At 43.7% G+C, this 26,377-nt stretch overlaps 1 protein-coding gene across 7 annotated transcripts in view; it reads left to right on the top strand.

The window, feature by feature from the left end:
• BMPR1B (bone morphogenetic protein receptor type 1B) overlaps positions 1 to 26,377 on the top strand; it is a 247,951-nt gene that overhangs the window by 209,979 nt on the left and 11,595 nt on the right. For all 7 annotated transcript variants that reach the window (XR_013224919.1, XM_077300844.1, XM_077300845.1 and 4 more), the window contains 7 exons: positions 481 to 640; positions 9,543 to 9,645; positions 10,565 to 10,667; positions 17,028 to 17,124; positions 19,288 to 19,426; positions 21,852 to 22,044; positions 22,984 to 23,281. Coding sequence is in view for 6 of the 7 variants with exons in the window: in XM_077300844.1 (XP_077156959.1) it covers positions 481 to 640; positions 9,543 to 9,645; positions 10,565 to 10,667; positions 17,028 to 17,124; positions 19,288 to 19,426; positions 21,852 to 22,044; positions 22,984 to 23,281 (1,093 nt within the window). In the remaining variant the exon portion in view is untranslated. The remainder of the gene's footprint in view (positions 1 to 480; positions 641 to 9,542; positions 9,646 to 10,564; positions 10,668 to 17,027; positions 17,125 to 19,287; positions 19,427 to 21,851; positions 22,045 to 22,983; positions 23,282 to 26,377) is intronic.

Raw genomic sequence — 26,377 nt, 5'->3', positions numbered from 1 at the left:
CCATCTTGCCTGTGTCTTATTGTACCTTCCATTTGCATATTGTGTCTCTTCCTTGTAACCCATGTATATTCACTGTTCCCATGTAATCATGCTTTGTAGTTGCTCGCTTTGATTTGTTTACTTTCTGAGAAACATTGTAACAGGGACCCTGCAAAAGGCTTTATCTTTCCGCTGGCGCCGGCTGGCCCAAGGACGCGTGAATTTCAACACCTCTGGCAGGAAGCCTGGGATGGCACCTGGGAGAGGGGGCACTCCTCCCCTGGGAACACTCAAGTTTTGGGCGGGAGAATTGTATTGATAAACGCTTGTAGTTTTGCTGTTTGGCAGATTTGACTTCCTGAGTTATAGTGACTAGATCTTACTTCCATTAAAGCTTTCTTTCTATAGAAGTTTTGTTGTGAGTTCATCAGCACTTGACATCAGGTGCTTTAGAGTATTCACGCACAGAAACTTAACGTCTTTGTTTTCTTTCTTGTGCAGCTGGTCTCCTAGACAGCAAGCCCTTACGTAGTTCTGGGAAACTGAACCCGGACATGAGGAAGGAAGATGGTGGAAGCACAGCGGCTGCTCCCCCGCCGAGGATGCTGTTATGCCACTGTCATCATCACTGTCCTGAAGAGTCAAGCAACAACACCTGCAAGTTAGTGATACAAAATTGCTAGGGAATTCAATGGTTTAGGGCAGCCCTTCCCAACTTTTTCTTGAGAAACCTCACAAACATTCTTCAGGCTTCAAGAAAGCTCAAAGGTAGTACGATTATGCAGAATATGGTTGGGAAGCATAGCTGTGTACATGCCCCCCTGCCCCCCTTTCCCACCTCCTCCATCATTGGCCATTTTGTGAGGGGTGGGTTGGTCAATATGATATGATCATATCACCTGATAAATGTCCAACAAATTTGGCTGTACCCTGATTGCCCTGCCCCTGAAGCTCCCAACCTCTGTACCTGGATTCTAGCCTCTTTCCTCTCAGATGCACCTCAATGCCTGGAGCCAGCAGCAGGTAAGGGGAGAGGCCCTGGGCAAAGGGTCATGGTGGAGGGCCTGCTAATGAGGGCCTCTTGGCCTGCTAGGCTGGGCCTGCTAACGACAGCCTCTGAGCCTGCTGACTGCCTGCTAAGGAGCTCTGTCCCGGGCCTGCTAACGAGCTGGCCAGCCCTGCCTGCCCCACTTGATCCAGCTGCAAGCTGTGGCCCAAAGCCACCCAGGGGCCAGGGGAGGGGGACCCTTACAAATCCCATTCTTAGGATTGGGCTTTGAAGCTAGTTACAAAATAATATAAGGTGAGTGTGAGATACCTATTAGATTGACAATTGGATCACGTGTGTCAGTGTTCCGCATAGAAACCTTAATTATGGAATGTATTCAACTGATTTTATTTTATTGTTACCTCAAGCAAACAACATGCAATGGAATCAAGTTCTCTCCAAATATAAATTACAAGAATTAAGCCCATCTCTACATTCCCAGTTCCATAAACAAATCTAAAAAGCTGCTCAGCTACACTCAGATTCAGCTAACCCCCTTCCTCAGAACCAAAGAAACAAAAATGATTTTACTTTTGGGGGGAATAGAGGCCTCTTTCTGGGAATGTGCTCCACAGCCTTGTTACAAACCCTGAAAAGACCTGTTTCATGTTATCAGCTATCGTGCTATCGTGCAGTTAACCCGTAAGAGCATACAGGCTAAGGTCAATCAGATGATGTTCATATTGCCAAGATTTCTTATTTCTCTAACTAATGCACAGTAAATGTAGCAGTGGATGGTGTCAGAATGACTTTTCAGTGCATCTTATCACTGCAAGCCGTACATACAATTCATGCATACCCCACCCCTTGGAAGTTTACATAGTATTCCAGGGAGTTCCTGAGGTCATTGTAGGAGTAACATTCCACACATCAGGAATGCACACAACTACGCTTCTCTCTGTACTTCTGAACTGAATTTTAAGGATCCCACGAGACTGTTCCTTTTTACCCTTGAACAAAAAGTACATTTTGTGATTCATAAATGACTGTTGTGGCACAGGGTGGTAAGGCAGCCGACATGCTGTCTGAAGCTCTGCCCATGAGGCTGGGAGTTCAATCCCAGCAGCCGGCTCAAGGTTGACTCAGCCTTCCATCCTTCCGAGGTCAGTAAAATGAGTACCCAGCTTGCTGGGGGGTAAACGGTAATGACTGGGGAAGGCACTGGCAAACCACCCCGTATTGAGTCTGCCATGAAAACGCTGGAGGGCGTCACCCCAAGGGTCAGTCATGACTCGGTGCTTGCACAGGGGTTACCTTTACATTTAAATGAGTGGAGTGGGTTAACATACATTGTAGATAGCTGTGTTGGTTCATTGGGGGAGAACTCAAATGGTAATGCTTTTGTGATTTTTCCTTGGTTCTAGTAAAAGACTAGATATTTTGCAAAATCAAAACAAAATGGAATCCAGAGTTCATTGGCAAGGAGAAAAGACCTATGGAACTGGTAGGCTCACAGTGTTATGTGAAGCAGAGTTACAGCATTCTTTGCCATTTAACTTCAGTGGACACAGAAGGATGCAACTCTGCCTAGAATGGTACTGTTAATGGCATTTAATGGGGATTGGCTGAAAGATATCTGCTTTGTGTGCAGGAAGCCCCAGGTTCAGTCCCCAGCATCTCCAGTTTAAAAGGATCAGGTAGAAAGTGATGTGAAACACCTTGCCTGAGACCCTGAAGAGCTCTTTGAGTGTGATGGACCAATGGTCTGATTCAGTATAAGACAGCTTCATACATTCAATTAACAAAGGTAATGCTTGGCACAAAAACAGTCCAAGCTAGCACCAAAGATAGAGTTGCCAGGCTTGATGAGGTAGAGTATTGTGTGATTATCCAGAAGAAATGTCACATACACATACCACATGCGACTGTCTAGGAGAACCCCTCATCTCCATGATAAAACCATAGAGAATGGGAAATTCCTAGAGCATCTCAGGTATTGTGACATTAATTACAGATGATGTCCGTGCCATTCCTGCCACACCCATTTTTCTCCTGCTGCTCCATTTGTTGAGCTTGAGGGTGGGAACAGGAGCTTGCCCACCAGGGGAGGGCAACTGGTAAACCTAATCCAAAATTCAACCTAAGATCGTTTCAGATTTACAAACAAGAATTTTTCAGACTTGCCATTTTTGTCATCCAACTTTTCTGTGCCCTACTTTACTTAATGTTCGGTCAGACAAAAAGGTTTGATGAACTTCAAAATCTTCTCATTTCTAGGTGACTTTTAGTGTGGCCTAATAAAAGAATTTCCTTATTCTAAATGTCTAAGCTGTAAAGGCCTGCTGTTTGCCTGTGATATACATGAATATACAGACTTAAGTGAGGATTTGGAATAGCTTTAAAGGTTAGCAGTTCTTTCTTTTGTTTCATTTATTCTCCCTTTTCTAAATCTTTCTCTACTACTATCTCATGCTATCAGTCCATTAAAAAAAATACCAATAAAGCAAGGATCTACAGCTGGAGTCAAGACAAAAACAAACAAACAATTTACAGAGCATATTGTGGTCCGAGAATTTAAATTTCAGCTTGTAGAGCTGTCTTCCTCTTCCTTGTGGGTATTCTTTTCACTACATATTTGTTCTTGCCGAATTCACTGTGTCCTGACCCCCCAGTTCAGTGTTATGTTCAAATAAATTTAGGATGCCTCTTTCGTTTGAACAGCTGATGATATTTTAACACCTAATAAGAAAATATTCCCTGTCATTTCTAAATCTCTAAGCAGTTGCCAGTTCTCACCCAAGATAAGGCAGTAAGGTTAGCCATTCCTTTTGTGTTATTTCATACTGGGGATGAGGAATACTCCGAAGAGTACAAACATTGAAGTTTACCCAACTGCAAATATTTACCTGGTTACATAATACAGCTGGCTTTTTTCCAAATGCCACAAGGCGGCTGGCTAGTAATTTGGTCCCCCAAATAGTTGCTTTGCACATAGGATTTCAGAAGAGGGATGAGGTGATTCATTTCATGTGTGTGTTTTGGGCTCAGTTGGAATCCCATGGCCTCTGGTAGCTTTTCAGGGCTGGGGTGTTGGGTTTCCTTGTTACCTTACATCAGCACAAAGGATATGTAAATACTGTCAGTGTACCTGAAGGAGGTGGCGGCTGAGTGCACAGGTGTTTAGAGGACTGATTGATTAACAGGGACCTTTCTCCAGGAGAGGTGAAAGCTTTTGAAAGCACTCCCTAAACCTTGTAAAGGTTATGTTAACCCTCAGCCTTTTGAAACTTTAACCCTCTCTGTGAATATGCCCTGCACCTGGGAAGTTCCAAACAGACATTTGTTTGCTAGTCCTTTAGGGACATCTCACTATAAGAAAGCTTTGATGTTTTCAAAAGATACTTGGAGTCTTTTTTTTTTAAGTGCTCAATGTGTGCAAATCCAGCTTGTGTCATTATTGCCTATGGAAGTTCATTGTTTGCCGTAGACTATTGGCCACAGTTATACTTCCCTTTTACATACATAATCACCTGGCAATGGCTGTATGACTATGTTTTAAGGTTTTGAAATGAGCCAGACATGTCAGCTCCCTTGAATAGTTAAAGGTAAAGGTATCCCCTGTGCAAACACCGAGTCATGTCTGACCCTTGGAGTGACGCCCGCCAGCATTTTCATGGCAAACTCAATACGGGGTGGTTTGCCAGTGCCTTCCCCAGTCATTACCGTTTACCCCCCAGCAAGCTGGGTACTCATTTTACCGACCTCAGAAGGATGGAAGGCTGAGTCAACCTTGAGCCGGCTGCTGGGATTGAACTCCCAGCCTCATGGGCAGAGCTTTCAGACGGCTGCCTTACCACTCTGCGCCACAAGAGGCTCATCTTGAATAGTTATATCCCTTTAAAAAAACTTCTTTAACTTCTTGTTCGGATGTCAAAACTTTGAGCATAGAATGGATGAAAACCAGTGGTTGAGGAATACTGAGTACAGCCTCATTTTGTATCACAAGAAAGCTTTAACTTCAAGTTAGCAAAGAGATGGTGGGCTAGTGTATTGGCCCCCATGGAATAATGAAGATATGTGTTCCTTTACCACACCCTTCCCTCAGTCCAGCAAACTACTATCAAATTTGAATAATTTTTCCCTATGTCATTTTTCTCTAACATAAGATCTTTTTTCTTTGTTTTGTGCTGTACTGTCTTTTTTTTAATGATCAAGTCACATATTAGTAATGAGTTTACTGTCTTGCAAAGGAGTATTTTACTTTGATCCAGAAAATGAGCTTTTAGACATGTAGCAGGGAAATTGTGGAAGGTGGGGAGGCCACTGACGTTCTGGTTCCAGCATCCTCCATTCTCTTTTGTTACTTCCTTCTTTGTTCCTTCCCATAATCATCTGTAGAGACTTATTCTAATGAGATAAGAGAAACGGAAGAGCCCCAGATTCTCTGGAGAGGCTGTCCTTCATAGTAAATATTGCCCCTCACTCCTATCAGTGCATCTAAAGAAATGTGCATCTAAAGATGGTACATCTACTGCTCTCCCCCGGGCTTCTTCTTGAACATCGTTGACCTCCTCCTCCACCCCCCCTTTTTTAGGAAGGGGATCTTATTATTGTGCCACCATGTTGTGACGTTTTAAAGTCTTTTAATGGGAGTTTTAATGGGGTTTTAGACACTGTAACCCGCCACGAGCCATCTGGGAGTGGCGGGAAATAAATTGAAATAATAATAATAATAATAATAATAATAATAATAATAATAATAATAATAATAATAATAATAATAATAGCTGAAGGATTGGGCCTTCTGGCTTAATTAGAGCATTAATTGCCCCTCCCCCTTCCTTTGGCAAAGACAGATTGTAAAATATTACTCAGAGTCTGTCTGAGAAAGCAAAATTTCCCTCTCTGTTCTGTTCACATCTAGGGTATGTCAGGCAGAGGATAACCAATCCAGCAGATATGGTTATTTCAGAGAGCAGCTGGCCTTTGACTCAGTGTGATTTCTTGCAAATTTATAGTTTGTGTAGATGTCAAAGTAACCTAGCTTGCCCATACAGCCGAAAAATAGTTTTAGCTGGGTAGTGCTTACACTGACTTTGTTTGGACTGACCCTACCTTCCAGTAAATGTACATTGTGTTACATAAATCTGTATGAGTATTCAGTTTAGAAAGTTTAGCCCTAATCCCAAACAAACTTTACATTACAATGAGATTTTATTATCTGATACAATATTCAGGTCATACATTTCTGGCTTGAGAAATTCCCAGTTTTAGGGCTTTGCGAATCTGAATCTGAAATACCAGTCTAAGTCTACCTTTCTTAATATGAACGCTCAGGTAAGCTTTATGTGTTAGTTCTATAGGCTTGGATCCTGTCAACAGGTATGCTACATACCAGATTGACTCTGCCATGGAATGATCTTCCTCTTGCATAAACACCTGTTTGTGAAAGACTCACTGGAAATCATTGACCTTGTAGAAAGAAAGCTGCTAGCACAAAAGGAAACAAGCTTCACAGCTGAGACTATCTGGTGTGCATACACTTGTTTCTAGGATGGATGCCAGTGCGTAGATCGGTTTTTGGAAAAGACTTTTTTTTTTCAAAATCTCTGTCGAATTATTTTCATCATATCTTGACTGATATATTGCAACATTATATCACAGTACTGCATACTTCTAATTTTTAACACATGATACAGCCTTCACTGTATTAAATATTTAAAAAATTATCTAATCCAAACATTGGACGGAGCATGCCTCTTTGTAATTATACCAGTTCCTTCTGATTGCAAGGAGGAAGAACATGCCAGAATCTACCAGTCTCTACAAAAATCACAGATGTAAGAACATATCCAGAAGTACATTATGTCTTTCCCCCAGGAACTCTTGGACTAGGTCTAATCTACTCCTTGGATTTGGACTAAATTGCCAATTTCCCCTTGTTTCCTTGTACCAGACTCCTTCATGATGTTCCTTAGGCTCCTGTGTCCCTCAGAGCACGTTTTGTAGAAATTAGTAGACTGCAATGGGAAGGCAGAAGCAAGACAGTTCATGTTGTGGGAATTTTCATCTGGATCCAACCCATTGCCTTTAATATACAGTGTAAATGCAACAAGCCTGTTTTCAGTTTCTGGCATAAGAATATTTAAATTCAAAGACTGCATCCATATGATTACGCAGAAGACCTGGTTTTTATATGCTGCTTTTCTTTACCTGAAGGGGTCTCAAAGCAGTTTACAATTGCCTTCCCTTTCCACTCCCCACAACAGACACCCTGTGAGGTAGGCGAGGCTGAGAGAGCCCTGGTATTACTGCTCGGTCAGAACAGCTTTATCAGTGCTGTGGCGAGTCCAAGGTCACCCAGCTGGTTGCTTGTGGGGGAGTGGGAAATCAAACTCAGCTCACTAGATTAGAAGTCCGCGCTCCTAGCCACTACGCCAAGCTGGCATGCACCACACACACACACACACACACACATTTTAAGAAGATCTTTGTTAAACTCACTTCCTTGGTCTAAGTAATCTTTAATTAAAACAAAATCTTTTACTTCACAGTCTGTCAGCAATTCTATTTCAGGCTACATTTTTTCAGGTGATTTCCATGGATCTTTCTTGGTGGACATATAACACACCCCAAATTATGGTATAGTATTGAAGTACAGGATGCTGATGCTGGTTCCAATTGTTCCTTGCTACTAAGAGATGACTCTGACAAGGGAGAAAGGGCCTGCCTAGTTTGGTCTTTATCCTTATGGCATAAAAGTTCTGTGCTTTCTCTATGAGGAGGTGATTGTCAGGCATCTACATTAATTGATCATCCCTTTAAAAATAAAAAACCCACTGAAACCTTAATTGCTCTCCAATGTTTGGTTGCTGTCTTCCTCAATTATCCTTGTTTGTTTCTCTGCATCAGAGACACCATGCAAATACGTAAAATATAAACTAATATAATATATTGGCTTAATGGATGTCTTTTAGTCTTTTCTTGGCAGGCCTCCCTATAATTTATTTCCCGAACTTGAGCAATGAAGTCATTACCATTGGTACCCAGAAGGACAATTGTCTTACTTGAATTACCCACATATGTGGTATTAAAGTACAGTACAAGTAATTAGGAAATGCCTGCTTTTCTGGACTATATAAATAGCCTATGTTTCAAAAGTATCAAATTATAACTAACCTGTTTAGGATACATTTTAGGGGAGTCTGCGCAAATGATTCACTGGGCTGTCTTTGCATTTGTTTGGGTAAGGTTTGTTTAGATTTGGGGAATCCAGTCATATGTATTTATCCTCTGTCACATTCACATGTCTAAGGGTAATATCAGATGGCATGATCATCAGATATCACCATTCTTTTATTTAAAAAAACAAATTTAGGCTCCTGCAGCACCATTTTTTTAAGCTCCAGCATCCTTGGTATGCATGAGTATCATGCATGGAAGAGAGGGGGAGGTAACCCTTCAACTTGGGTTTTATTGATCAAAAATTGGCTTTCAGCTTTGTTAGAATTTTAAAGGGCAAAGAAATGTGTTTCTAAAGGACACAGCTTTTTCCTGTTGAAAGGCTAAATAAGAGCAGGGATGCTGGCTTTGATTAGCAAAGGTGGGGTAAGCTGATGGGTTGAAATATCTCTTCCTTCCCCATAGAGCTCTGGTGCAAATTGAGGCTTTTGCATTTGATGAACATGGATATTCTTGATTCCCGAAAACACAGAATGGGTTTTTAGCAAATATGGGCTCTGTGGGTAAGAGGTACCTCATCTCATCCCTTCCCTTCCCCCAGATTACCTTGCTGTGCTCCATTGTTTTAAAAGCCAACTCAATTCTGTTAATGGAGGTAAGATCTAGCAAAAAAGTGCTAGCGGGGGGACTTAAAACAACAGAGAAACTCTGTGTTTTGTACTTATTCTACTTATTCTACTGCCACTTACCTTATAAATAAATAGAGAAACATAAAACTACATTCCCCAGATCATGCCTTTTTTGATTGGCCTTTGTGTAAACAAGGGTCTTGGCTGAGTTGTTCCAGAGAGCCAGCTTGGCGTAGTGGTTAGGAGCATGGACTTCTAATCTGGCGAACCAGGTTTGATTCCTAGCTCCCCCACATTCAGCCAGCTGGGTGACCTTGGGCTCACCACAGAACTAATAAAGCTGTTCTGACGGAGGGGGTCTCTCAGCCTCACCTCCCTCACAGGGTGTCTGTTGTGGGGAGAGGAAAGGGAAGGCAACTATAAGCCTGCTGCTGCTGCTGCTGCTTCTTCCTCCTCTTCCTCTTCCTCTTCTTCCATTTTTTTCCTTTACTGCAACATTGATAATTCTCCCCTTTTAACTCCTCAGATCCCTACTCTTCTGTGGCAGTTTGTGGGGTGACCTTAGACACACTGTCACCCTAAGCTACCTTACAGAATTGTTGTGAAGATATAATAGAGAAGTAGAGTGAATAAAGTACTGATGAGTTGTGTTTCGGGAGCCTTTGAAAAATCTTTCCATCCTTTAGTGCAGGATAATCTATGAAGTACACTTACGACTGCCTTATGGGAACTGCTGCCTAAATAAGTGTTTCTCTCCTATTCAGAACGGATGGCTATTGTTTTGCCATGATAGAAGATGAGGACTCTGGAGGGCAGACTCTTACCTCAGGCTGTCTAGGGCTAGAGGGCTCGGACTTCCAGTGTCGGGTAAGAATGTTTTCTGAACTTGATCTGGCCTCTGTGTGTTTTTATTTCACTGGAGTATAATCAGGAAGGGTGGCGTGCTCTTTTCTTCTTACTTGCTGAAAGCTTTTCCACATGTAAAGAGACTAGCACATGGGGTCATGCTTTGAAGATCTTTGGAGTCCTTATTTGGTAGCCATTCAACATAAACCAGCAAGCATCTTTACAGTTGTATTTGAGGATCAGTGGTCCAGAATAATAGTTGCCATGAGTGTTAACCTGTATGATATGCTGGCAGTGATTCATAGTTATGATGTTATCAGAATCTTAATGTTTAACATTTGCTGTGAAAAGTTAATTATGTAAGTGAGGGACCCAACAACTGAGGAATTAAATCTCAATCTCTCTCTCTCTCTCTCTCTCTCTCTCTCTCTCTCTCTCTCTCTCTCTCTCTCTCTCTCTCTCTCTTTTGAATTAATGAAGTGATCATATTATAGTATTGTGAATTTTAGAGTATGGGTTGTGGCCAGCAAGCATTTTTGCTCAATATTGCCCAATCCTCCATCTTACTAAAGCTCACATTCAATCATGATATACTATAGCTTCTGTGGGGGAGGTCATGGGGGACCCCATCCTTTATTCTCCCTTTTTTCACTAGAGAAAAAGCGGGTTGGATTTAATTTTATTTATTGAAATCATTTATCAGTCACCTTTCCCGCTTGTGGAACTTAAGTCAGCTTACAATATAACTGAATCTATCTTTTTGATGGATACTAATCCATAAATAGTCACACAATGGCCAGATCTGGAAAGCTTTTAGCATTTTGAGATTTTTTTTTTTTTGCTTTATTACCGTTTGTTAATTTTTTGGGCATATTTGTAGCTCAACCCTGTTTAGGACAAAGTTTCTTATAAAACCTGTTTCTTATAAAATCTGTTGCAGGACACTCCGGTGTCTCACCCCCGAAGATTAATTGAATGCTGCACAGATCAAGATTTCTGTAACAAAGATCTTCACCCTACTCTGCCACCCCTAAAAAACCGAGGTAACAAAAGGGGCAATCTTGTTTTCCAATCTGCATGTTTTTTTCTATTTGTAAGAAAACCCCAAAAGACAACAAGAAAAAACACTGTGTGTACATCTTTTGCTTATTTAAGCTCATCTCTAAGAAGTCAGTTTAACTTTGGATAGTTTGAGCTTCCAAAATGAAATTATCAGTGCATGTCTCTTCAAAACATATACTTAAAAAAAAACTTTAGTGTGCTGATGGGTTAGTGCAGGGGTAGTCAACCTGTGGTCCTCCAGATGTTCATGGACTGCAATTCCCATGAGCCCCTGCCAGCAAATGCTGGCAGGGGCTCATGGGAATTGCAGTCCATGAACATCTGGAGGACCACAGGTTGACTACCCCTGGGTTAGTGGATTAAATCCGAATTGGAATGAATATTGTAGGCTAATTTTAGTAATTAAAAATCTAGCAAATTTAGAAGAGGTAGATTAATTTTCTCGGGGGGGGGGAATTGAATGTTCCTTTTTTATTTTTGAAATCCAGTTGGGTACCACTGTTTTGTCTCTAGCATCATTTCCCCCTTGACAAGTCATACAAGTACACTCGGCAGTCAGTGGGCTGATGCCACTAAATTAGCTAGTCAGATTTCTAGGCTTATTTCAGGGGTGTCACTGATAGAAAATGTAGCCAACGTAATTATTTTTAATAGGCAATTTTGCAAGGATGGCTGGAAAACTGCTAAAAAGGAAAGGGTTTTTTTGGCACTGTGGCCAATGAGTAGTTTGGCTTATCTTTGGGTAAATTGATGCTCATTATCGGCCAAACGGATTTCAGATGACAGCACTAATCCAGAAATAAAGAATGAAATTCTCATCCTCACCCGTTTTTTTCCTTCCATCTCCATGCCAAACTGCCTTCTGCTCACCATTAAAAAAAACAAACCCTGAGTAGCAGACTTTGCTTCTGATTCAGGGGTTTTATGACCGGGGTCACATCTCAAGGGAAAAACGGGTTCTAGGAAAGCCTTCCAGTTGCGGGTCAGAGGTTGCTGAACTACAAATTAACCCAAGGACAGAGGTGATGTCAGGAAAAGCAAGGGTATTGTTCTCTGAAGTGTTTTTCCATGCATAGAATTTGCTAGGGATGGGAGAGGGTCGTTTTTCTAAATATGAAAGGAATGAAAAGGGTTGTGTCTGCTGCACAAACATATCAGAACGAGAAGCCGGAAGCTAACCAGGCTGGAGAGGAGTGGACGGGAGGCATTAAAGTTGTCAAAGAAGAAGAGAAAAAAATGCCCTGAACGGACTCCCCGCTAAATGAGTCAAATGAACCCTGATGAGAACAAGAAGCTCCTGTGCAGGGAAGGACCGTCTGCTTATTAAGGAAGCAAGGGAAAATAATCAGATCCCAATATAACATTGCCATTTTAAACAATGAAAAATATTACTGAAAATCCCAATGAAAAGGCAGACTCCAGGCAGATGAGAGGCAGACTCTGTCTTTACTGATTTAACACTCTTATAAGCCGAAGTGTTGGTGCCACCATGTCTGGCTCCCCGCCTGTATATGTGATTATTGAATGAGCTGGGGAGCAGTGGTTGGAGAAAGGACAGAGTTTGATGTGTGGGCAAGCCATAGATGCCAGGTTGTTCATGCAGTAAACCTGAATATTAGAACTGGCGAAGGGGGGAGAAGAGGGTGCCCGTAATGTTGCGCCTACATTTTTGACTGAAGCCTGTTCAGAATTTCACAGGGGATGGAGAGCTTGGATGGAAATTCCCCTTTGAAATGCTGACTTCAAAGAAGGGGGAACTGACCCCCCCCCCCGAGAAGGAAGGACTCCCTGGAGAAGAGCCTAATGCTGGGAGCGATTGAGGGCAAAAGAAGAAGGGGACGACAGAGAATGAGGTGGCTGGATGGAGTCACTGAAGCAGTAGGTGCAAGCTTAAATGGACTCCGGGGAATGGTAGAGGACAGGAAGGCCTGGAGGATCATTGTCCATGGGGTCACGATGGGTCGGACATGACTTCACAACTAACAACAACAATGTGTGTGTGTATATGTGTGTGTGTGTGTGTGTGTGTATGTGAGTGTATACAGTACACACAATGAAATAATATTCGAATCATAGAGTTGGAAGGGGCCATGCAGGCCATCTAGTCCAACCCCCTGCTCAATGCAGGAACAGCCTAAAGCATCCAGGATAAGCCTTTCTGCTTATAGAATCATAGAACCATAGAGTTGGAAGAGGCCATACAGGCCATCTAGTCCAACTCCGTGCTCAACGCAGGATCAGCCCTAAGCATCCTAAAGCAGTGAAGTGTGCAAGGAAACAAATTGACACATTATAAAGGACTATGAATTCATTCAAAAATAATAGTTCTAGGTAGACTATTAGAGGAATTTGGGCAAAGTTCTTCCTTGCATTTGCCCATTACTGAAGGCAGTGATGACCCCGTCCATGAGATTACATTGCTGCTGTTGTCCGTTCCTAAAAGCTGAATATTTGCCTGCCAGTTGTTGGACAACGTTGAATGTTGCTGTTCATACAGTATCGGTGAGATTGATTCTCCCCAAGGGCCACCCTCTGTCCTCAGTCTTGGGATTTCCTTTTCAAGCATGTCACAGATTTCCTCAGCCTTGCTTAGAATGGATAGAAGCACAAATGAAAGTGTAATAATGGGGATGAAGATGACGAGAGAGGGTGCTGTCCACAAAAGGCTTCAGAAATTATTAGACTTGAACCTTCTATTAAATGATTGATGTCTGTGGTGGCTCTTGGGCATGTCTAACTCTGCCCCCATCAGCCATTGAAGCTATCACTCCAATTACTCCATACTGGCATATCAGCGATGGGCATAATACACAAGACTGCGCAAGGTAGTAGCATAAAACACAGAAACTTTGAGCTTGAAGAGTCTTCTAGGGTTGTCTAGTCCAACCCCCTGCACAATGCAGGAAATTCTCAAATACCCCCAGTAACCCGTGGTCGATGCCAAGAAGAAGAAAGTGGCCATGTAAGAAAGGGCCATGAAAACAGAAAACTGGCTCATCAACTGAGATAAATGAATGGGAGCACCAAAGAGCAGAGCAACTCTTGTTCCTCTCTCATTTCAGTGGGGCACAGTGGGGTAGGAGGGTTTTCTGACAAATACTATTAGGCTGGGATTTTTTTTAGGTGAAAGATAGTCATCACTTTATAACCTCATGTGTGCCAACAAATATATATCTTGGTCTCTTCACATGTTTTTAATGATGCATAACTAATTCTGGGCTGAAAGGTACTAGCTTCTCACAAATATTGCCATCTTGGAACCTAATTCCTCTGTGTATACATGAGATGGCCCAAGCTGGCCCAGTCTTGGGGGCAAAGTAGAGTCAACCTTAGTAATTGGATGGGGGAATTCTGTGTAGAAATAGGCAATGGCAAACCACTTCTGTTCCTCTATTGGCCTCGAATACCCTATGGGGCCACCTTAAATTGGCTGCAACTCAATGGCACTTTCCATAGGGTATGGGATTGGAGCAGTCTTGTTTCAGAATATATATTTTATAAAAGAGGAAACCCCAATCTGAGCCCTATGGGATTCGAGCTGGGATCCCCCCATGTCCATCCTGTTATTGTGTTATTGTTTACTGATTGATCTGGCTCCTTACTCCCTCTAGTAAGTCTAATAAGCCAACAAGGAAATTGGTCCCCTGGCTGGACGAGGAGTTGAGCAGCTCGTGGTTTTTCGCCTGCAGCCTTTTAGCAGTAATAGTATGTAATTAAGGGAATGACGGGGTTTTTATTGCGTTTTATATTTTTATTATTGTAAACCACTGTGAACCCAACTAGGAACAGCGGGACAGAAATCTAAGTATAAATAAATAAAATAAATAATACTATGGAACTGGAGCTGAGCACAAAACCATTGCCTCACAATAATTGCCATTATCCTTTTGGAAGTACATACTTGTAATATGTCTCAGTCTATCGCAAACTGCATTTACTGAACGTCTCTTGCTTGCAAGAGCGTGTCTCCGATTAATCACAGCGCGGAGCATTTTGTGCCCATCTCCTTTGTCCCCAGTAGCAGCCGCTTCCTTCACAGGGATGAGTATTCTCCCTGGTGGATTCTCAGTTTCCCGACCGCTCGCTTGGAGTGATAGTTCAGGTACAAATCTGCTGCCCTTGTGAGAATACCACGCAGTCCTGTTTTCCCAACTGGGAACAGTGCGCCAGTGTCTTCTTTCAAAACGGATTTGGAAAAGCTACGGTGGTGTCTCAGATGTTTACACCATTAATGCACCTTTAGCAGGTAACGTTAGGTTACAGTGTTGGACCTGATGCAATCAGGTGATACATTGTTCGCTAGTCCCTCACGTGGGGAGCCAACCGGGAGGAAATGTTGTTTAGTGGCCAAATAGCAAAGGAAATAGAACTTGGAAATAAAGCTGCAGAGTGGAAAGCTTAGAGTCCCCTAGGGAGCTCCCTGTCGCATTGCTCTGGTAAACCTGAAATGCAATAGCTCTATTCCAGGAGGGATCGATAAGGCTAGAGTTCTCATTGCTTATGGGCCTTTATGTCTTCTAGGTTAGGGCCTAAGACGGTCAGGCTGCAATTGATTCTTCTTATTTGAAACAGTTAGAGCGTAGGTTTGTGGTTCGATAGAGGTTGGTTTCCCACTCAGTGAACTGAGAATCCGACAAAGGAAACTTTGACTCTCAAAGACTTATACCCTCTCCTCCGATTTATCCTCAAAACAGCCGTGTGAAGTAGGTTAGGTCGAGAGTGTATGAATGGCCAACTGTCTTTCAGCAAGTTCTCATGGCAGACTGGTCCTCTGAGATCCTAGTCTGTCAGACTAACCCCACATCGGTTCTCTGTTTATGGACTTCCAAGGATTTATTGCTAGATAATCTCCCTACCCAGTTAACAAGTTGCAGACAGGGTAATGTCTAGAAGCCAGCTGAGTTAATGTGCATGAAGCTTTGACAGGCTGGTGCCTAGATCTGATTTGAGGGGGTCTCACACAGAGAAAATGGTCTATTAGAACTTTGGGCAAAGGTCAATTATTCTTTCATTTTCAACAGGGCATTAGTATGCAAACACCCCCCCCCCCAAAAAAAAAAAAGTCCTCCTAGCAAGCAATGAGAATAGTGCCTTCGATCAGCTGCACCTTAAAGACTATAGTCTATGCCAGGGGTAGTCAAACTGCGGCCCTCCAGATATCCATGGACTACAATTCCCAGGAGTTCCCAGGAGTTCCTGGGAATTGTAGTTCATGGACATCTGGAGGGCCGCAGTTTGACTACCTCTGGTCTATGCACTGTCATCTATTTAATCGCTAGAACTCATGTCAGCAGTGCACTTTACATGGGGTTTCCCGTGGAGATGGTTAGAAGACTCCAGCTGGGACTGTAGCTGGCCTTTGAGCATTCAAGGCGACACCATCACATACATCCAATATGATTGTTGGTTGTTTTCCCAGTTGTCTTGTGGGCTCAACAGAAACTGCTGTTTTTTAAAATTTATATTTTGATTTATACCCCGCCCTGCCCGGCATGCTGGTTCGGAGCGGTTTCCAACATTCTAAATCCATATAACGTATTCCCATAAAAATACCATATATCAATAATTTCACTTAAAGCATAATGTCAGAACCTTAAAACCGTACAGTCTTAAAAACAATCTTGCCAGCTTTGACTTTCAAGACCCTACTTATCCCAGAACCTGCATATATCCAAGCAGTGCTTCTCTCTCCGTAAATCTCCTTCCACCCCCCCTTGACATAAACACACAATTTTTCTTCTCGGAATTCTGTTGTGCTCTTATAGCAATTCCGGCTTCACTGGATGATATGCCACCTTCTGGGAGAAATAAAAGTCTGTCTTAGACCGTTTATGCACTGGGCACTTTACTGCCCCAGTTCTCGTGCAGAAGCACAAATAGGGGGCAGATGAAGTGCACCAGGCCAAATGCTCCCCTGTGTGAGTGCAGGAAGAGGTGGGGCCACCTGCCACGATTAAAACTCTAGCCTGTAACTCAGCATGAAACCTCCAGTGCATAAACGGTCTTAGGGAAGCATTTGGGACTTGAACTTCAGTTAGTGACATCCATGGTTTGCCATCCATTTTAGCCACATGCCAAGAGTATGCAAGCGGCCTAGAATGAGGAGGTTGTGATTGGTCACCCAGCAAGCTTCCATGGCAGAGTGGCTACTCAGACCTTGATTTTGCTTTGTTTCACTGCATGCCGATGGGATTTGTATTGTCCGTCCATCACTTTTATGATTTTTAATCACAATCATAAGCAGCTGCAAATAGATGGAAAAGTAAGATGCCAACGTTTGTAATAACTGAGATAAATACAGCCACTGTCAACTTCTTAAAGCGCCCCCCTTTTCATTTGAGATTTTGCAGAGGGAAACGTCCACCACAAGGTCTTGCTGATTTCGATGACTGTCTGTAGTATACTTCTCTTCCTTATCATCCTGTTCTGCTACTTCAGGTAGGTTCCATGAGCTTGTGACTTTTCCATTGTCTGCCTCTTCCTGTCATTGTATATTTCAGTGGTCCCCAACCTTTTTTGGGCTGGGGACCGGCAGGGCGACGGCCACGCCTGCACAGCGCGCACGCGTGGCCGCGCCTGTGCATTGCGCATGCGCGGCCGGGCCGCGCATGCACACATGCGCGCTGCATGGCTGAAATCGCACATGTGCAACTGGGCCACGCATGCGCGATGCGCGGCATGGCCCTTATTCCCTCTCCCCCCTCACGCAGTAAGAAGCTTCCCGGGCCGCAAGCTTGCGGCCTGGGAAGTTTTTTACTGCGGGGGGTGGGGAGAGGGAACCGCGGCCCGGCGCCCTGGCCTTCGCGGCCCGGCACCGGGCCACGGACCGCAGGTTGGGGACCACTGGTATATTTGATCGACCCTATGAGCAGGTAAACTGTAAAGTTTATACCACAGATTCTAGAGAGGGGGCTTTGGCACAATGATTTCTGGAGCCCATCCCCTAGTTCACAGTGCTGTTGCCACTAAATCCAGGGCTCATCTTTTGTTTCCTTCATCAGGATAGCTATGGTCAGGACTCATGTCAATAAGCCTGAGGTGGGACAGCTGCTGGGGCCCAGGGCTTGTGGTGGAGACCACTGTCACCGATCCACACATGCTTCTGCTGCTATCCACCAGCTTGCTTGCAAGCAGTCTGCCATCTATGCTTCTATATGGGAATAACATCCAGCATGGGGGGCATGTGGAGGTGGAAGCATCAGGGAGTGCAGGTGTTGCGGGGGCTAGAGAGGGATGGGGGACCGATGCACAGGTCAGTGGATGGGGAGGGAGGCATGAGAAGTGGTGTATGGTGATAAGCTGAGGAGAGGAGCTCCCCCCCTCGCAAATCTGGAACTGGCCTTGGCCATTGATCATCCCTCTTCAATGCCTGTTGTTAAGCAAGGTGGAGGGGGGGGTGCTGGGATTACTGCATTTGCCGCTGGTACTTCTGACAGCCAACATCACCCTCTCATGGCCATCCCTCTGGATGGCTTGACAGGCAGTTGCTGGGAAGTGCTGTTTGGAGGCGAACAGGCAGGGGCTGCTCATGGTGACACATGGCAGGCGGAGGACTTCTACAAGGGGAAAGGAGGGCTGCTGCCACTGCTGTATCAGCTGGTCAGCTTGGCTGAATTCAGCCCCTGGAGACTGGCTCTTGCCACCTGCTGTTCCCCATGAAGTGCATTTGGCCCCTATAGCCATAGCAGACCAGTTCTTGGAAATACAAAGACAGACAGACCATGCCTGAAACAAAGCAGTCTAGAAATGTAGCCCTACCATTTTCAAACTTGAGAACTGTCTTAAATCCCCAAGGCAGCCCACAAGAACCACTTTCAGGTTTTCATGCAGTGCATTTCCATCTTTCTTATCTCTCTTTCTCTCCTTTTGACTCTTTGTATCTCCCCCTCCCCAAACACATGTTTTATTTTCCTTGTGCCCTCCTTCCCTCTTTCTCTGAAGAAAAAAAAACGCAGTAAAATAAGCATAGTTATGCTACAAAAGAACTGACCCAATTTAGCTCAGGCGTGCTCTGGTTTGGCCTCTTGTGAAGCACGTGGCATTGTAAAGTGATAAATTACACGATAAGGGGCATGTAACACATGCAACTGTTAACCTTCATTTTGTGAGTTATTTATTTAGATAACTATATCTGGCTTTTTGCTTTAACCAGGGCCCAAAGTGACTTACCGTTCTTACTCACTCTGTCCTCAAATCTTTTGGGTTCGGTGAGGCTGGGACAGAGTGATTGGCCCAAGGCCACCCAGTGAGCTGCTGTAGCATGGGTGGGACTTGAACCAGGTTCTTTCAGATTTCAAGTCCGGCACTCTTAAGCACGGCCCCATGAGGGACTGAATCGGATCGGCTTCCGTGGGTCGCTTTTAATTCCACTGCTAATGCGCGTCTAGTTGGAGTCAGTAGAACGGGAAACGCATTCACAGAATTGGAAGTAGTGCATTGCTACTTTCTCTGCTGAAAAGAAATGCAAAACTCCAAGCTTGAAAAAGCCTAAAACAGCACAACGAGGCAATTAAGCAGACAGAGGTAGTAGGTTTTATGTGTCCGTGTCTGTGACCACCCAGGGGTCGAGTCATATGTGTTTGTTTTCCCGTACAACGGTAGGTATAAAAGGCAAGAGAGACGGCCTCGCTACAGCATCGGACTGGAGCAAGACGAGACTTTTATTCCACCCGGAGAATCCTTGAAAGACCTCATTGAACAATCGCAGAGCTCAGGAAGTGGATCCGGGCTCCCTCTGCTGGTAAGCAAGGAGAAACTCAGAGGTGATAAACACAAGAACTAAGCACCGCTTCCAGACCAATGCAATTTCACAAAAAGGAAACAGCGTTCATTTCAGTGTTGCCAGTGGAAGGTTGCTTTAGTACAGGGGTAGTCAACCTGTGGTCCTCCAGATGTCCATGGACTACAATTCCCATGAGCCCCTGCCAGCGTTTGCTGGCAGGAGCTCATGGGAATTGTAGTCCATGAAGATCTGTAGGACCACAGGTTGACTACCCCTGCTTTGATACACGGTATCATGGTAACTGACTTTTAAACAAACACATGATACGTAACCTAGCCCCTTGGATCAAGTGGAATAGCTGGGGGGAACCGAGAGTGGCTAAATCTGCAGTACTTTTTCATTGAAAAGGACAGATCTACAGACTTGGGAATTTGCCTTAATTGTCAGCCCCTGAAGGTTTTACTGGATAACAGTCAGAGTAGTTCAGCAGTGGAATAGGCTGCCTAAGGAGGTGGTGAGCGCCCCCTCACTGGCAGTCTTCAAGCAAAGGTTGGATACACACTTTTCTTGGATGCTTTAGGATGCTTTGGGCTGATCCTGCGTTGAGCAGGGGGTTGGACTAGATGGCCTGTATTGGCCCCTTCCTACTCTATGATTCTATGATTCTATAAGCAATAAGGTAATGCAGGAAAACAGCCTCATAGCTTTTTCTTTCTCTCATCTCTCTTGCATTTTGTCAGAGTCCACACAGGTCTGTATTGACCACTCAGACCTCTCCAGGGTCTCGGGCAGAGGTCTTTCGTATCACCTGACACCTGGTCCTTTTAGCTGGTGATGCCAGGGATTGAGCCTGGGACCTCTGCTTGCCAAGCAGAGGCTACAGCAACAAGCAAGGTGTTAAGCTTCTGGCATGTCACAAGATTCACCTTGAGTCATGTGCATGCACACGAAAGCTTATACATAAAGCTTTGTTGAGCTTGAAGGTACCACTAGACTCAAAACTTTGAGCTGCTGCTTCAGACCAAGGGGGCTACTCAACTGAATCAAGGTTCACTTGGTTCCCTCCGTTTGTGGCACTAAAACCCATTGCAGCTGTCCTGAAAGATATACACTGACATTCGCCCATAAACTCAGTGATTGAGTCTTTTGTGTTTCCTAGGCTTAGAGGATCTAGTCTGCATTATTTTGATTGCTCCAAAACTGTTTCTGTTGGTTTCCTTTGCACTGCAAAGGGTTCTGGACATCATTCTTAAGGGTCCTCGTAGCTTCTGCAGGGCCTGGCTACACATCTCTGTCATAGCTGTGCATACCACAGGAAAGGAATTGCATTCAAAAAACTCCCTGATACACTCCTGCAGCTCCACACTGAGGACAAGACTGGTCATTACAGAGTAAGCCATCTCCTGACTGGCTTCTTCCATCATTCTCTCAGTTAAACGAAGCGGATTCGATTCCAGTAGCTTCTTATCTTAGATGCCTAGAAAATGTGGTAGGGGGCGGGGGGGATATAAGCTTTTGAGAGTCAATGCTCCTTTTGTCAGATGAGGTACTACTGCACTTGAATCTAGCTCTTCTACTGATCACCAACATGGCTACCCATGAAACTATCTCAGTGCGAAGTGTCAGAGCATCAGATGAACCTCAAGGAATATAGTTTGAAAGCACCGGAACTGTGATCAGTCGTCAGCTGTGATTGGTCATGGTATTGCTTGACATCTCAAAGATATTCTGTGGAATATTTCATGGGGATTTTTTTTCTCAGTCTAATAATTAAATTGGCTGAAATCACTGGATAGAGTTATGGAGTGTGATGGTGGTGGGTGGGTACACAGTGAGGCTTCAAGAATATTCACTGTGATTAGTATGGCACTTATACATGTGTACATACGTGTAGGAAAGATCTCACAGAACTGCTCACTTCAGCTGACTTTTGATGCTGCAGTCTGTCTGTCTGTCTGTCTGTTTAACCAAGGCATGGTGCAATAAAACTACATAAAATTATCTCTACCCCATCCAGTTTGGTGAGAGCCAGTTTGGTGTAGTGGTTAGGAGTGCGGACCTCTAATCTGGCATGCCAGGTTCGATTCTGCGCTCCCCCACATGCAGCCAGCTGGGTGACCTTGGGCTCGCCACGGCACTGATAAAACTGTTCTGACCGAGCAGAGATATCAGGGCTCTCTCAGCCTCACCCACCCCACAGGGTGTCTGTTGTGGGGGGAGGAATGGGAAGGCGACTGTAAGCTGCTTTGAGCCTCCTTCAAGTAGGGAAAAGCGGCATATAAGAACCAACTCTTCTTCTTCATCCCACCCCAGCTGCCAACACCTGGTAAAAGGCGATATTACCTTTTAGTTTGTCAGGCACATTTGCCATGGGACATTAGGCACTGAGGCCTGTTTGACATTGGTGGCATTTAATGTGAGCACATTGTTTTGCATGCGACAGGTGCAAAGGACTATCGCGAAGCAGATCCAGATGGTGAAGCAGATTGGCAAAGGTCGCTATGGCGAGGTCTGGATGGGGAAGTGGCGTGGGGAGAAGGTGGCCGTCAAAGTGTTCTTCACCACAGAGGAAGCCAGTTGGTTTCGAGAGACAGAGATCTACCAAACCGTCCTGATGAGGCATGAAAACATTTTAGGTGCGTGCCGTTCCTTAAGAAAAGTCCCTTATCACTGGTTTCCATTATACGTACGTGGGTGATACAAGGAGAACTTTTGAACTTTGATAACTTAATAAAGAAAACAATGAAATCATTTGTTTCAATAGTTTCAGTGAACTATACACTAATGTTAACAATTGAAAATGATTTGGGGAAAAAAGAACTACTAGAAAAAGACGTCAGGTTGTATTCTGTTCAACACTCCCAAGATTAGTGGGAGAACATTTTAATCTTCCTGGACATTCTGTTGGTCAGTGGTATATTCACCTGCTTGCTTGCACCCCTACTGTCTCAGTTCAGAGGATCCAGTGGGATCCTGGAGAGCCAATTAGACCAGACTGACTTTAATAGAATGGTGGCCTGGCCAAGTATGAGGCGCTTCATTTGCTAGTATAATGAGTGCCCCAGTGCAAACTATTGCTAGTACTCTGTGCCACAAAACAGCATATTTTTTTGATTGTTAAGAGAGCCCATGTACTTAATAGGAAGGCCATGTAGGGTAGTTTTTGACATAGTCATGGGCGATCAGTTGGTTCATTCCTCCACTCATGAACACCCACAGATGAAACCCACAGAGGCTTAGTCCATCTAAGTCAATAGTGTCCATTCAGACTGGCAGCAGCTTGCCAGGCTCCCAGGCAGAAGTGTTTCATATCACCCACTGCCAGGAGATGCCAGGGATTCAACCATTCTGCATGGCAAGCAGATGCTCCACCACTGACCCATGGCCTCTCCCGACATTTCTAGGTAAGTAAGCCTTATTGGATGAATATTTTTAATGTTTCTTTATGGCGCATGACTCAACTTATTTTGGAATATGTAAGAAATTGAATTCGTGACTTCTGTAATTATATAAGAAATTGAATTTGTGACTTCTGTAGTTACGTAATGCTTTTTCCCCCTCCGTCTTCCCTCTAGGGTTTATTGCTGCTGACATTAAAGGTACAGGGTCTTGGACTCAGCTGTATCTGATCACAGATTACCATGAAAATGGATCCCTGTATGACTATTTGAAATCCACTACCTTAGACACAAAAGCTATGCTGAAGCTGGCATATTCGTCGGTCAGCGGACTGTGCCACTTGCACACTGAGATTTTCAGCACTCAGGGGAAGCCAGCTATTGCCCACCGGGACCTCAAAAGTAAAAATATTCTGGTGAAGAAGAATGGAACCTGCTGTATAGCAGACCTTGGCTTGGCAGTTAAATTTATAAGGTGAATGCTCTAGTCTCATCCAGATTTGTGAATGTGAGAAGAAGTGTTTTTGCCCCCCTCTTCCGTATTGAGCATTGAGGTTTCTGAAGGTTGAAATGATGGCCATATTTGATTGGCCAAAAGTTGGAAGCTGTTTGTATGCTTCTAACTAAGCCTTCCTTATTTGCTTTGGTGTCCAATGAAGTGAGCATTGATGCTCAAACGTTTGTACCCCCATAATCTTGTTGGCCTCTATGGTGCTCTGATCTCTTCAACCACAGACAAGCATGGCTGCCCTCTGAAATCACCATTCAAAATTAAATTAAATAATTCTTACAGGTTTAAAATATCTTCCATGTTATGCATGTGGTTTTGGAGGGCAGATATATTTTAGGAGATTTACAGGTTTCTCACATCACATCACATCTAGTTGGAGCAGCACATTGAATTCTGCTGCCAAAACATTGTGCACATTGTTCATTCAGCCAGTGCTTCCAACTGATTTCTGTTTGGCTTTGACCATACTGGAAAGCGTCAAAGTCTTAAGGGGCACTTGCACTGTGGGTGATAGGTCTATGAACCAACACTATATGAAACAGTAACCAAGCCAACCAGCCCCTTCTTCATGTTCTGAAGTAATGAATTCCATACTGAAGTGGGAGGATATACAGAAAGTTGGTTGCAGGGTGGCCACTTACATTCTTGGACTCTTGACAAGTACTGTGGGTAGTGGTGGAAGACGTCCTACTGGATAATGCTTTTGTTTCATCCTTGGCAAATTAAATTGTCAGAGTTTAGATTTGATTTTTAAAAGAGCTGTTGCGAAATTAAATTAATCACTGTAAAAACAACCTTCAGAGTACGTTCAAGGAGAATTTGTTCACTTCAGTATCTGTAAATAATTTCTTCCCATTGAGCTATGCCTTGGTCTGTTTGAAAGTAGACTATGCAGGAAATGAGAGTGAACCCTTTCAGGATTTTTGAAACATAAGGGTGTGCGACCACCCTGAGCCGGAGGGTGCTCTAGAAATTTAATAATAATAATAATTTAATAATAAATAATATTTTAAATGCAGTACCAAGTGAAGCAGCCACAGTCCCCTGGGCCTCTGTGCTTGTCCAGAGTCTCTTTGAAACTATGTTTTTCCCCATACAAAATAGGTGCATAGCCTCTTTGAATGGGAAAAGTCTAGTTTCAGTGAAACACTGTTGCTTTCCACCAATTGTTTGCTTAGAATATTTCTGACAAAGATGGCCTGCATTGTTAGTACTCCATTTGCATTGTTGTTTACAGGCTCCCCATAGCACCTGAATCTGCTTTTGCTTCAGTTAGCCTTCACAAGGCTTATCATACCTAAGCACACCTGGGGATCTAGGAGCCTATTGTCCCACCGCCTCCCTTTCCCTGGTGCCCTCTTAGTAATGCCTTTGAGTGGGACTTATGGTGGTTAGAGAGAATTCAGCATTCAAAATAAGACATTTATTTAAAGGAAAATGTCTACACAGATGGTCCACACAACAATGGATCAAGCAAGGTTACAGAGTAAAGGTGCCTGCCAGGATTTATGATGGGCCTTTGATGGGTGTTCTGTCCTGGCTAGAACATTTGCATAACCAAGCAAGTGCCGAGTGCCTGTGAGAGCCCTCAATGCATGAAAACCATTAAGCACACTTCTGGTTCTTTCTTTGTGTGCTGTCAGAGAAACTTCTTAGGAAGAATGTATGAGTCTTGTTGCTCCAAAATTGTCAGACTTTGAAACGGAGACATTTGAGTATTCTTTTTAGAAATTGGAACATTTTGATAATTTCTTATACTATTCAAAATTGTTAGGCAGGAGCTCACATGTGAGGAAAATTGCTGGAGTGAAATTACAGTGCTGCCCTTACGTACAAGTTCTCTGCTGGGTACATGTTTGCTATCAGCATCAACAAGAGTTTGTGATGAAAAAATAAACTTTGAATTCAGGTTGATGGAGGTTTTTCCTCCCCTCTGCAACGAGAGATCGCTGGCATCCTAGCCCACACGGAATAGTTTATTGTTTTGTATTGTGGGCACATATGTGGAACAGGTCGTGTATGGAATTAAATGTTGACATTCATGCTCAGGTGTCCATTGAAATGGATCCGTGCTCCACTGAATCCTGTCTAGAAGCTGTCTCCAGCTTGTTCTAGTTTTGTACACGTAAGAGATATTTTACATTGGACAAACCATCATATCTGTGATCCCCATTTGCATTCTGAACTGAAACTGGCCTTGGAAGCTGTATCAAGTGATTTGTTGATTATCTGACCCCTTGAGAAGATCTGGGGAATAGGGGAAATAAATATATAAACAAACAAGAGAGGGACTCATCAGAGAAGGCAAACCTTATATCCACCACTTCTGTCTTCTCCCTATGTTCAGGCTCCAAAATGGTCCCCAGGTCACCTGACCCTGCAGGTTTATAGAAACATCTGTTCTAGTCCCAGTTACTTCTCCTTGTGGATTGTTTTGATCTGCTCAGGATAGTATACTTAGCTATTAGATATATGGTGTCAAGTCACTCATGAAAATTGAGTTTTATAAGCAGTTTTAGATGCCAAGTTGGCCTGTTCAAGGGAAAAAGCACAGCCAGCTTGCAGTGACCACCTAGGGTTATCAAAGCAAGAAACGTTCAGAGGTAGATTGCCATTGCTTGCTTGGGTTTAATGTCTCTGGTATTCATCGGGGATGTCCCGTTCATCTACTGAATAGGGCAGAATCTGCTTTGCTTCCAAGCTGTGGTTAGATTGGGCTAGTCTGGACCATCCAGGCCAAGGCAGGAACATCTTAGGGTTTTTTTGCATATTTGGGCCCTGAAAGAAATAGATTCAGCTGCATTTGAGAAAATAATGTAAAACTCCACCAAGATGTCAGTGCTTTCTGTTAAGCTTATGCAAGGAAAACAAGTCTTTCTTGCTTATAGATATATCTCCCAAGTGAGTAAATTCCACCGCTTGTGCTTTATGGTGTCCTCCATTAATAGATGAAACACCAAAGAATTAGAAGACGAGCCACATTAAAAATACAACCTTTAAAGATGGCTCGATTGTTATCCTCTGCCTCAGAATTCCATCGTAATGCTAATGAAATCTCAC

The sequence above is a fragment of the Paroedura picta genome, chromosome 10, assembly GCF_049243985.1.
Source record: "Paroedura picta isolate Pp20150507F chromosome 10, Ppicta_v3.0, whole genome shotgun sequence".
In the NCBI taxonomy this organism is placed as follows: domain Eukaryota; kingdom Metazoa; phylum Chordata; class Lepidosauria; order Squamata; family Gekkonidae; genus Paroedura; species Paroedura picta.
This window is presented reverse-complemented; position numbering and strand designations above follow the sequence as displayed.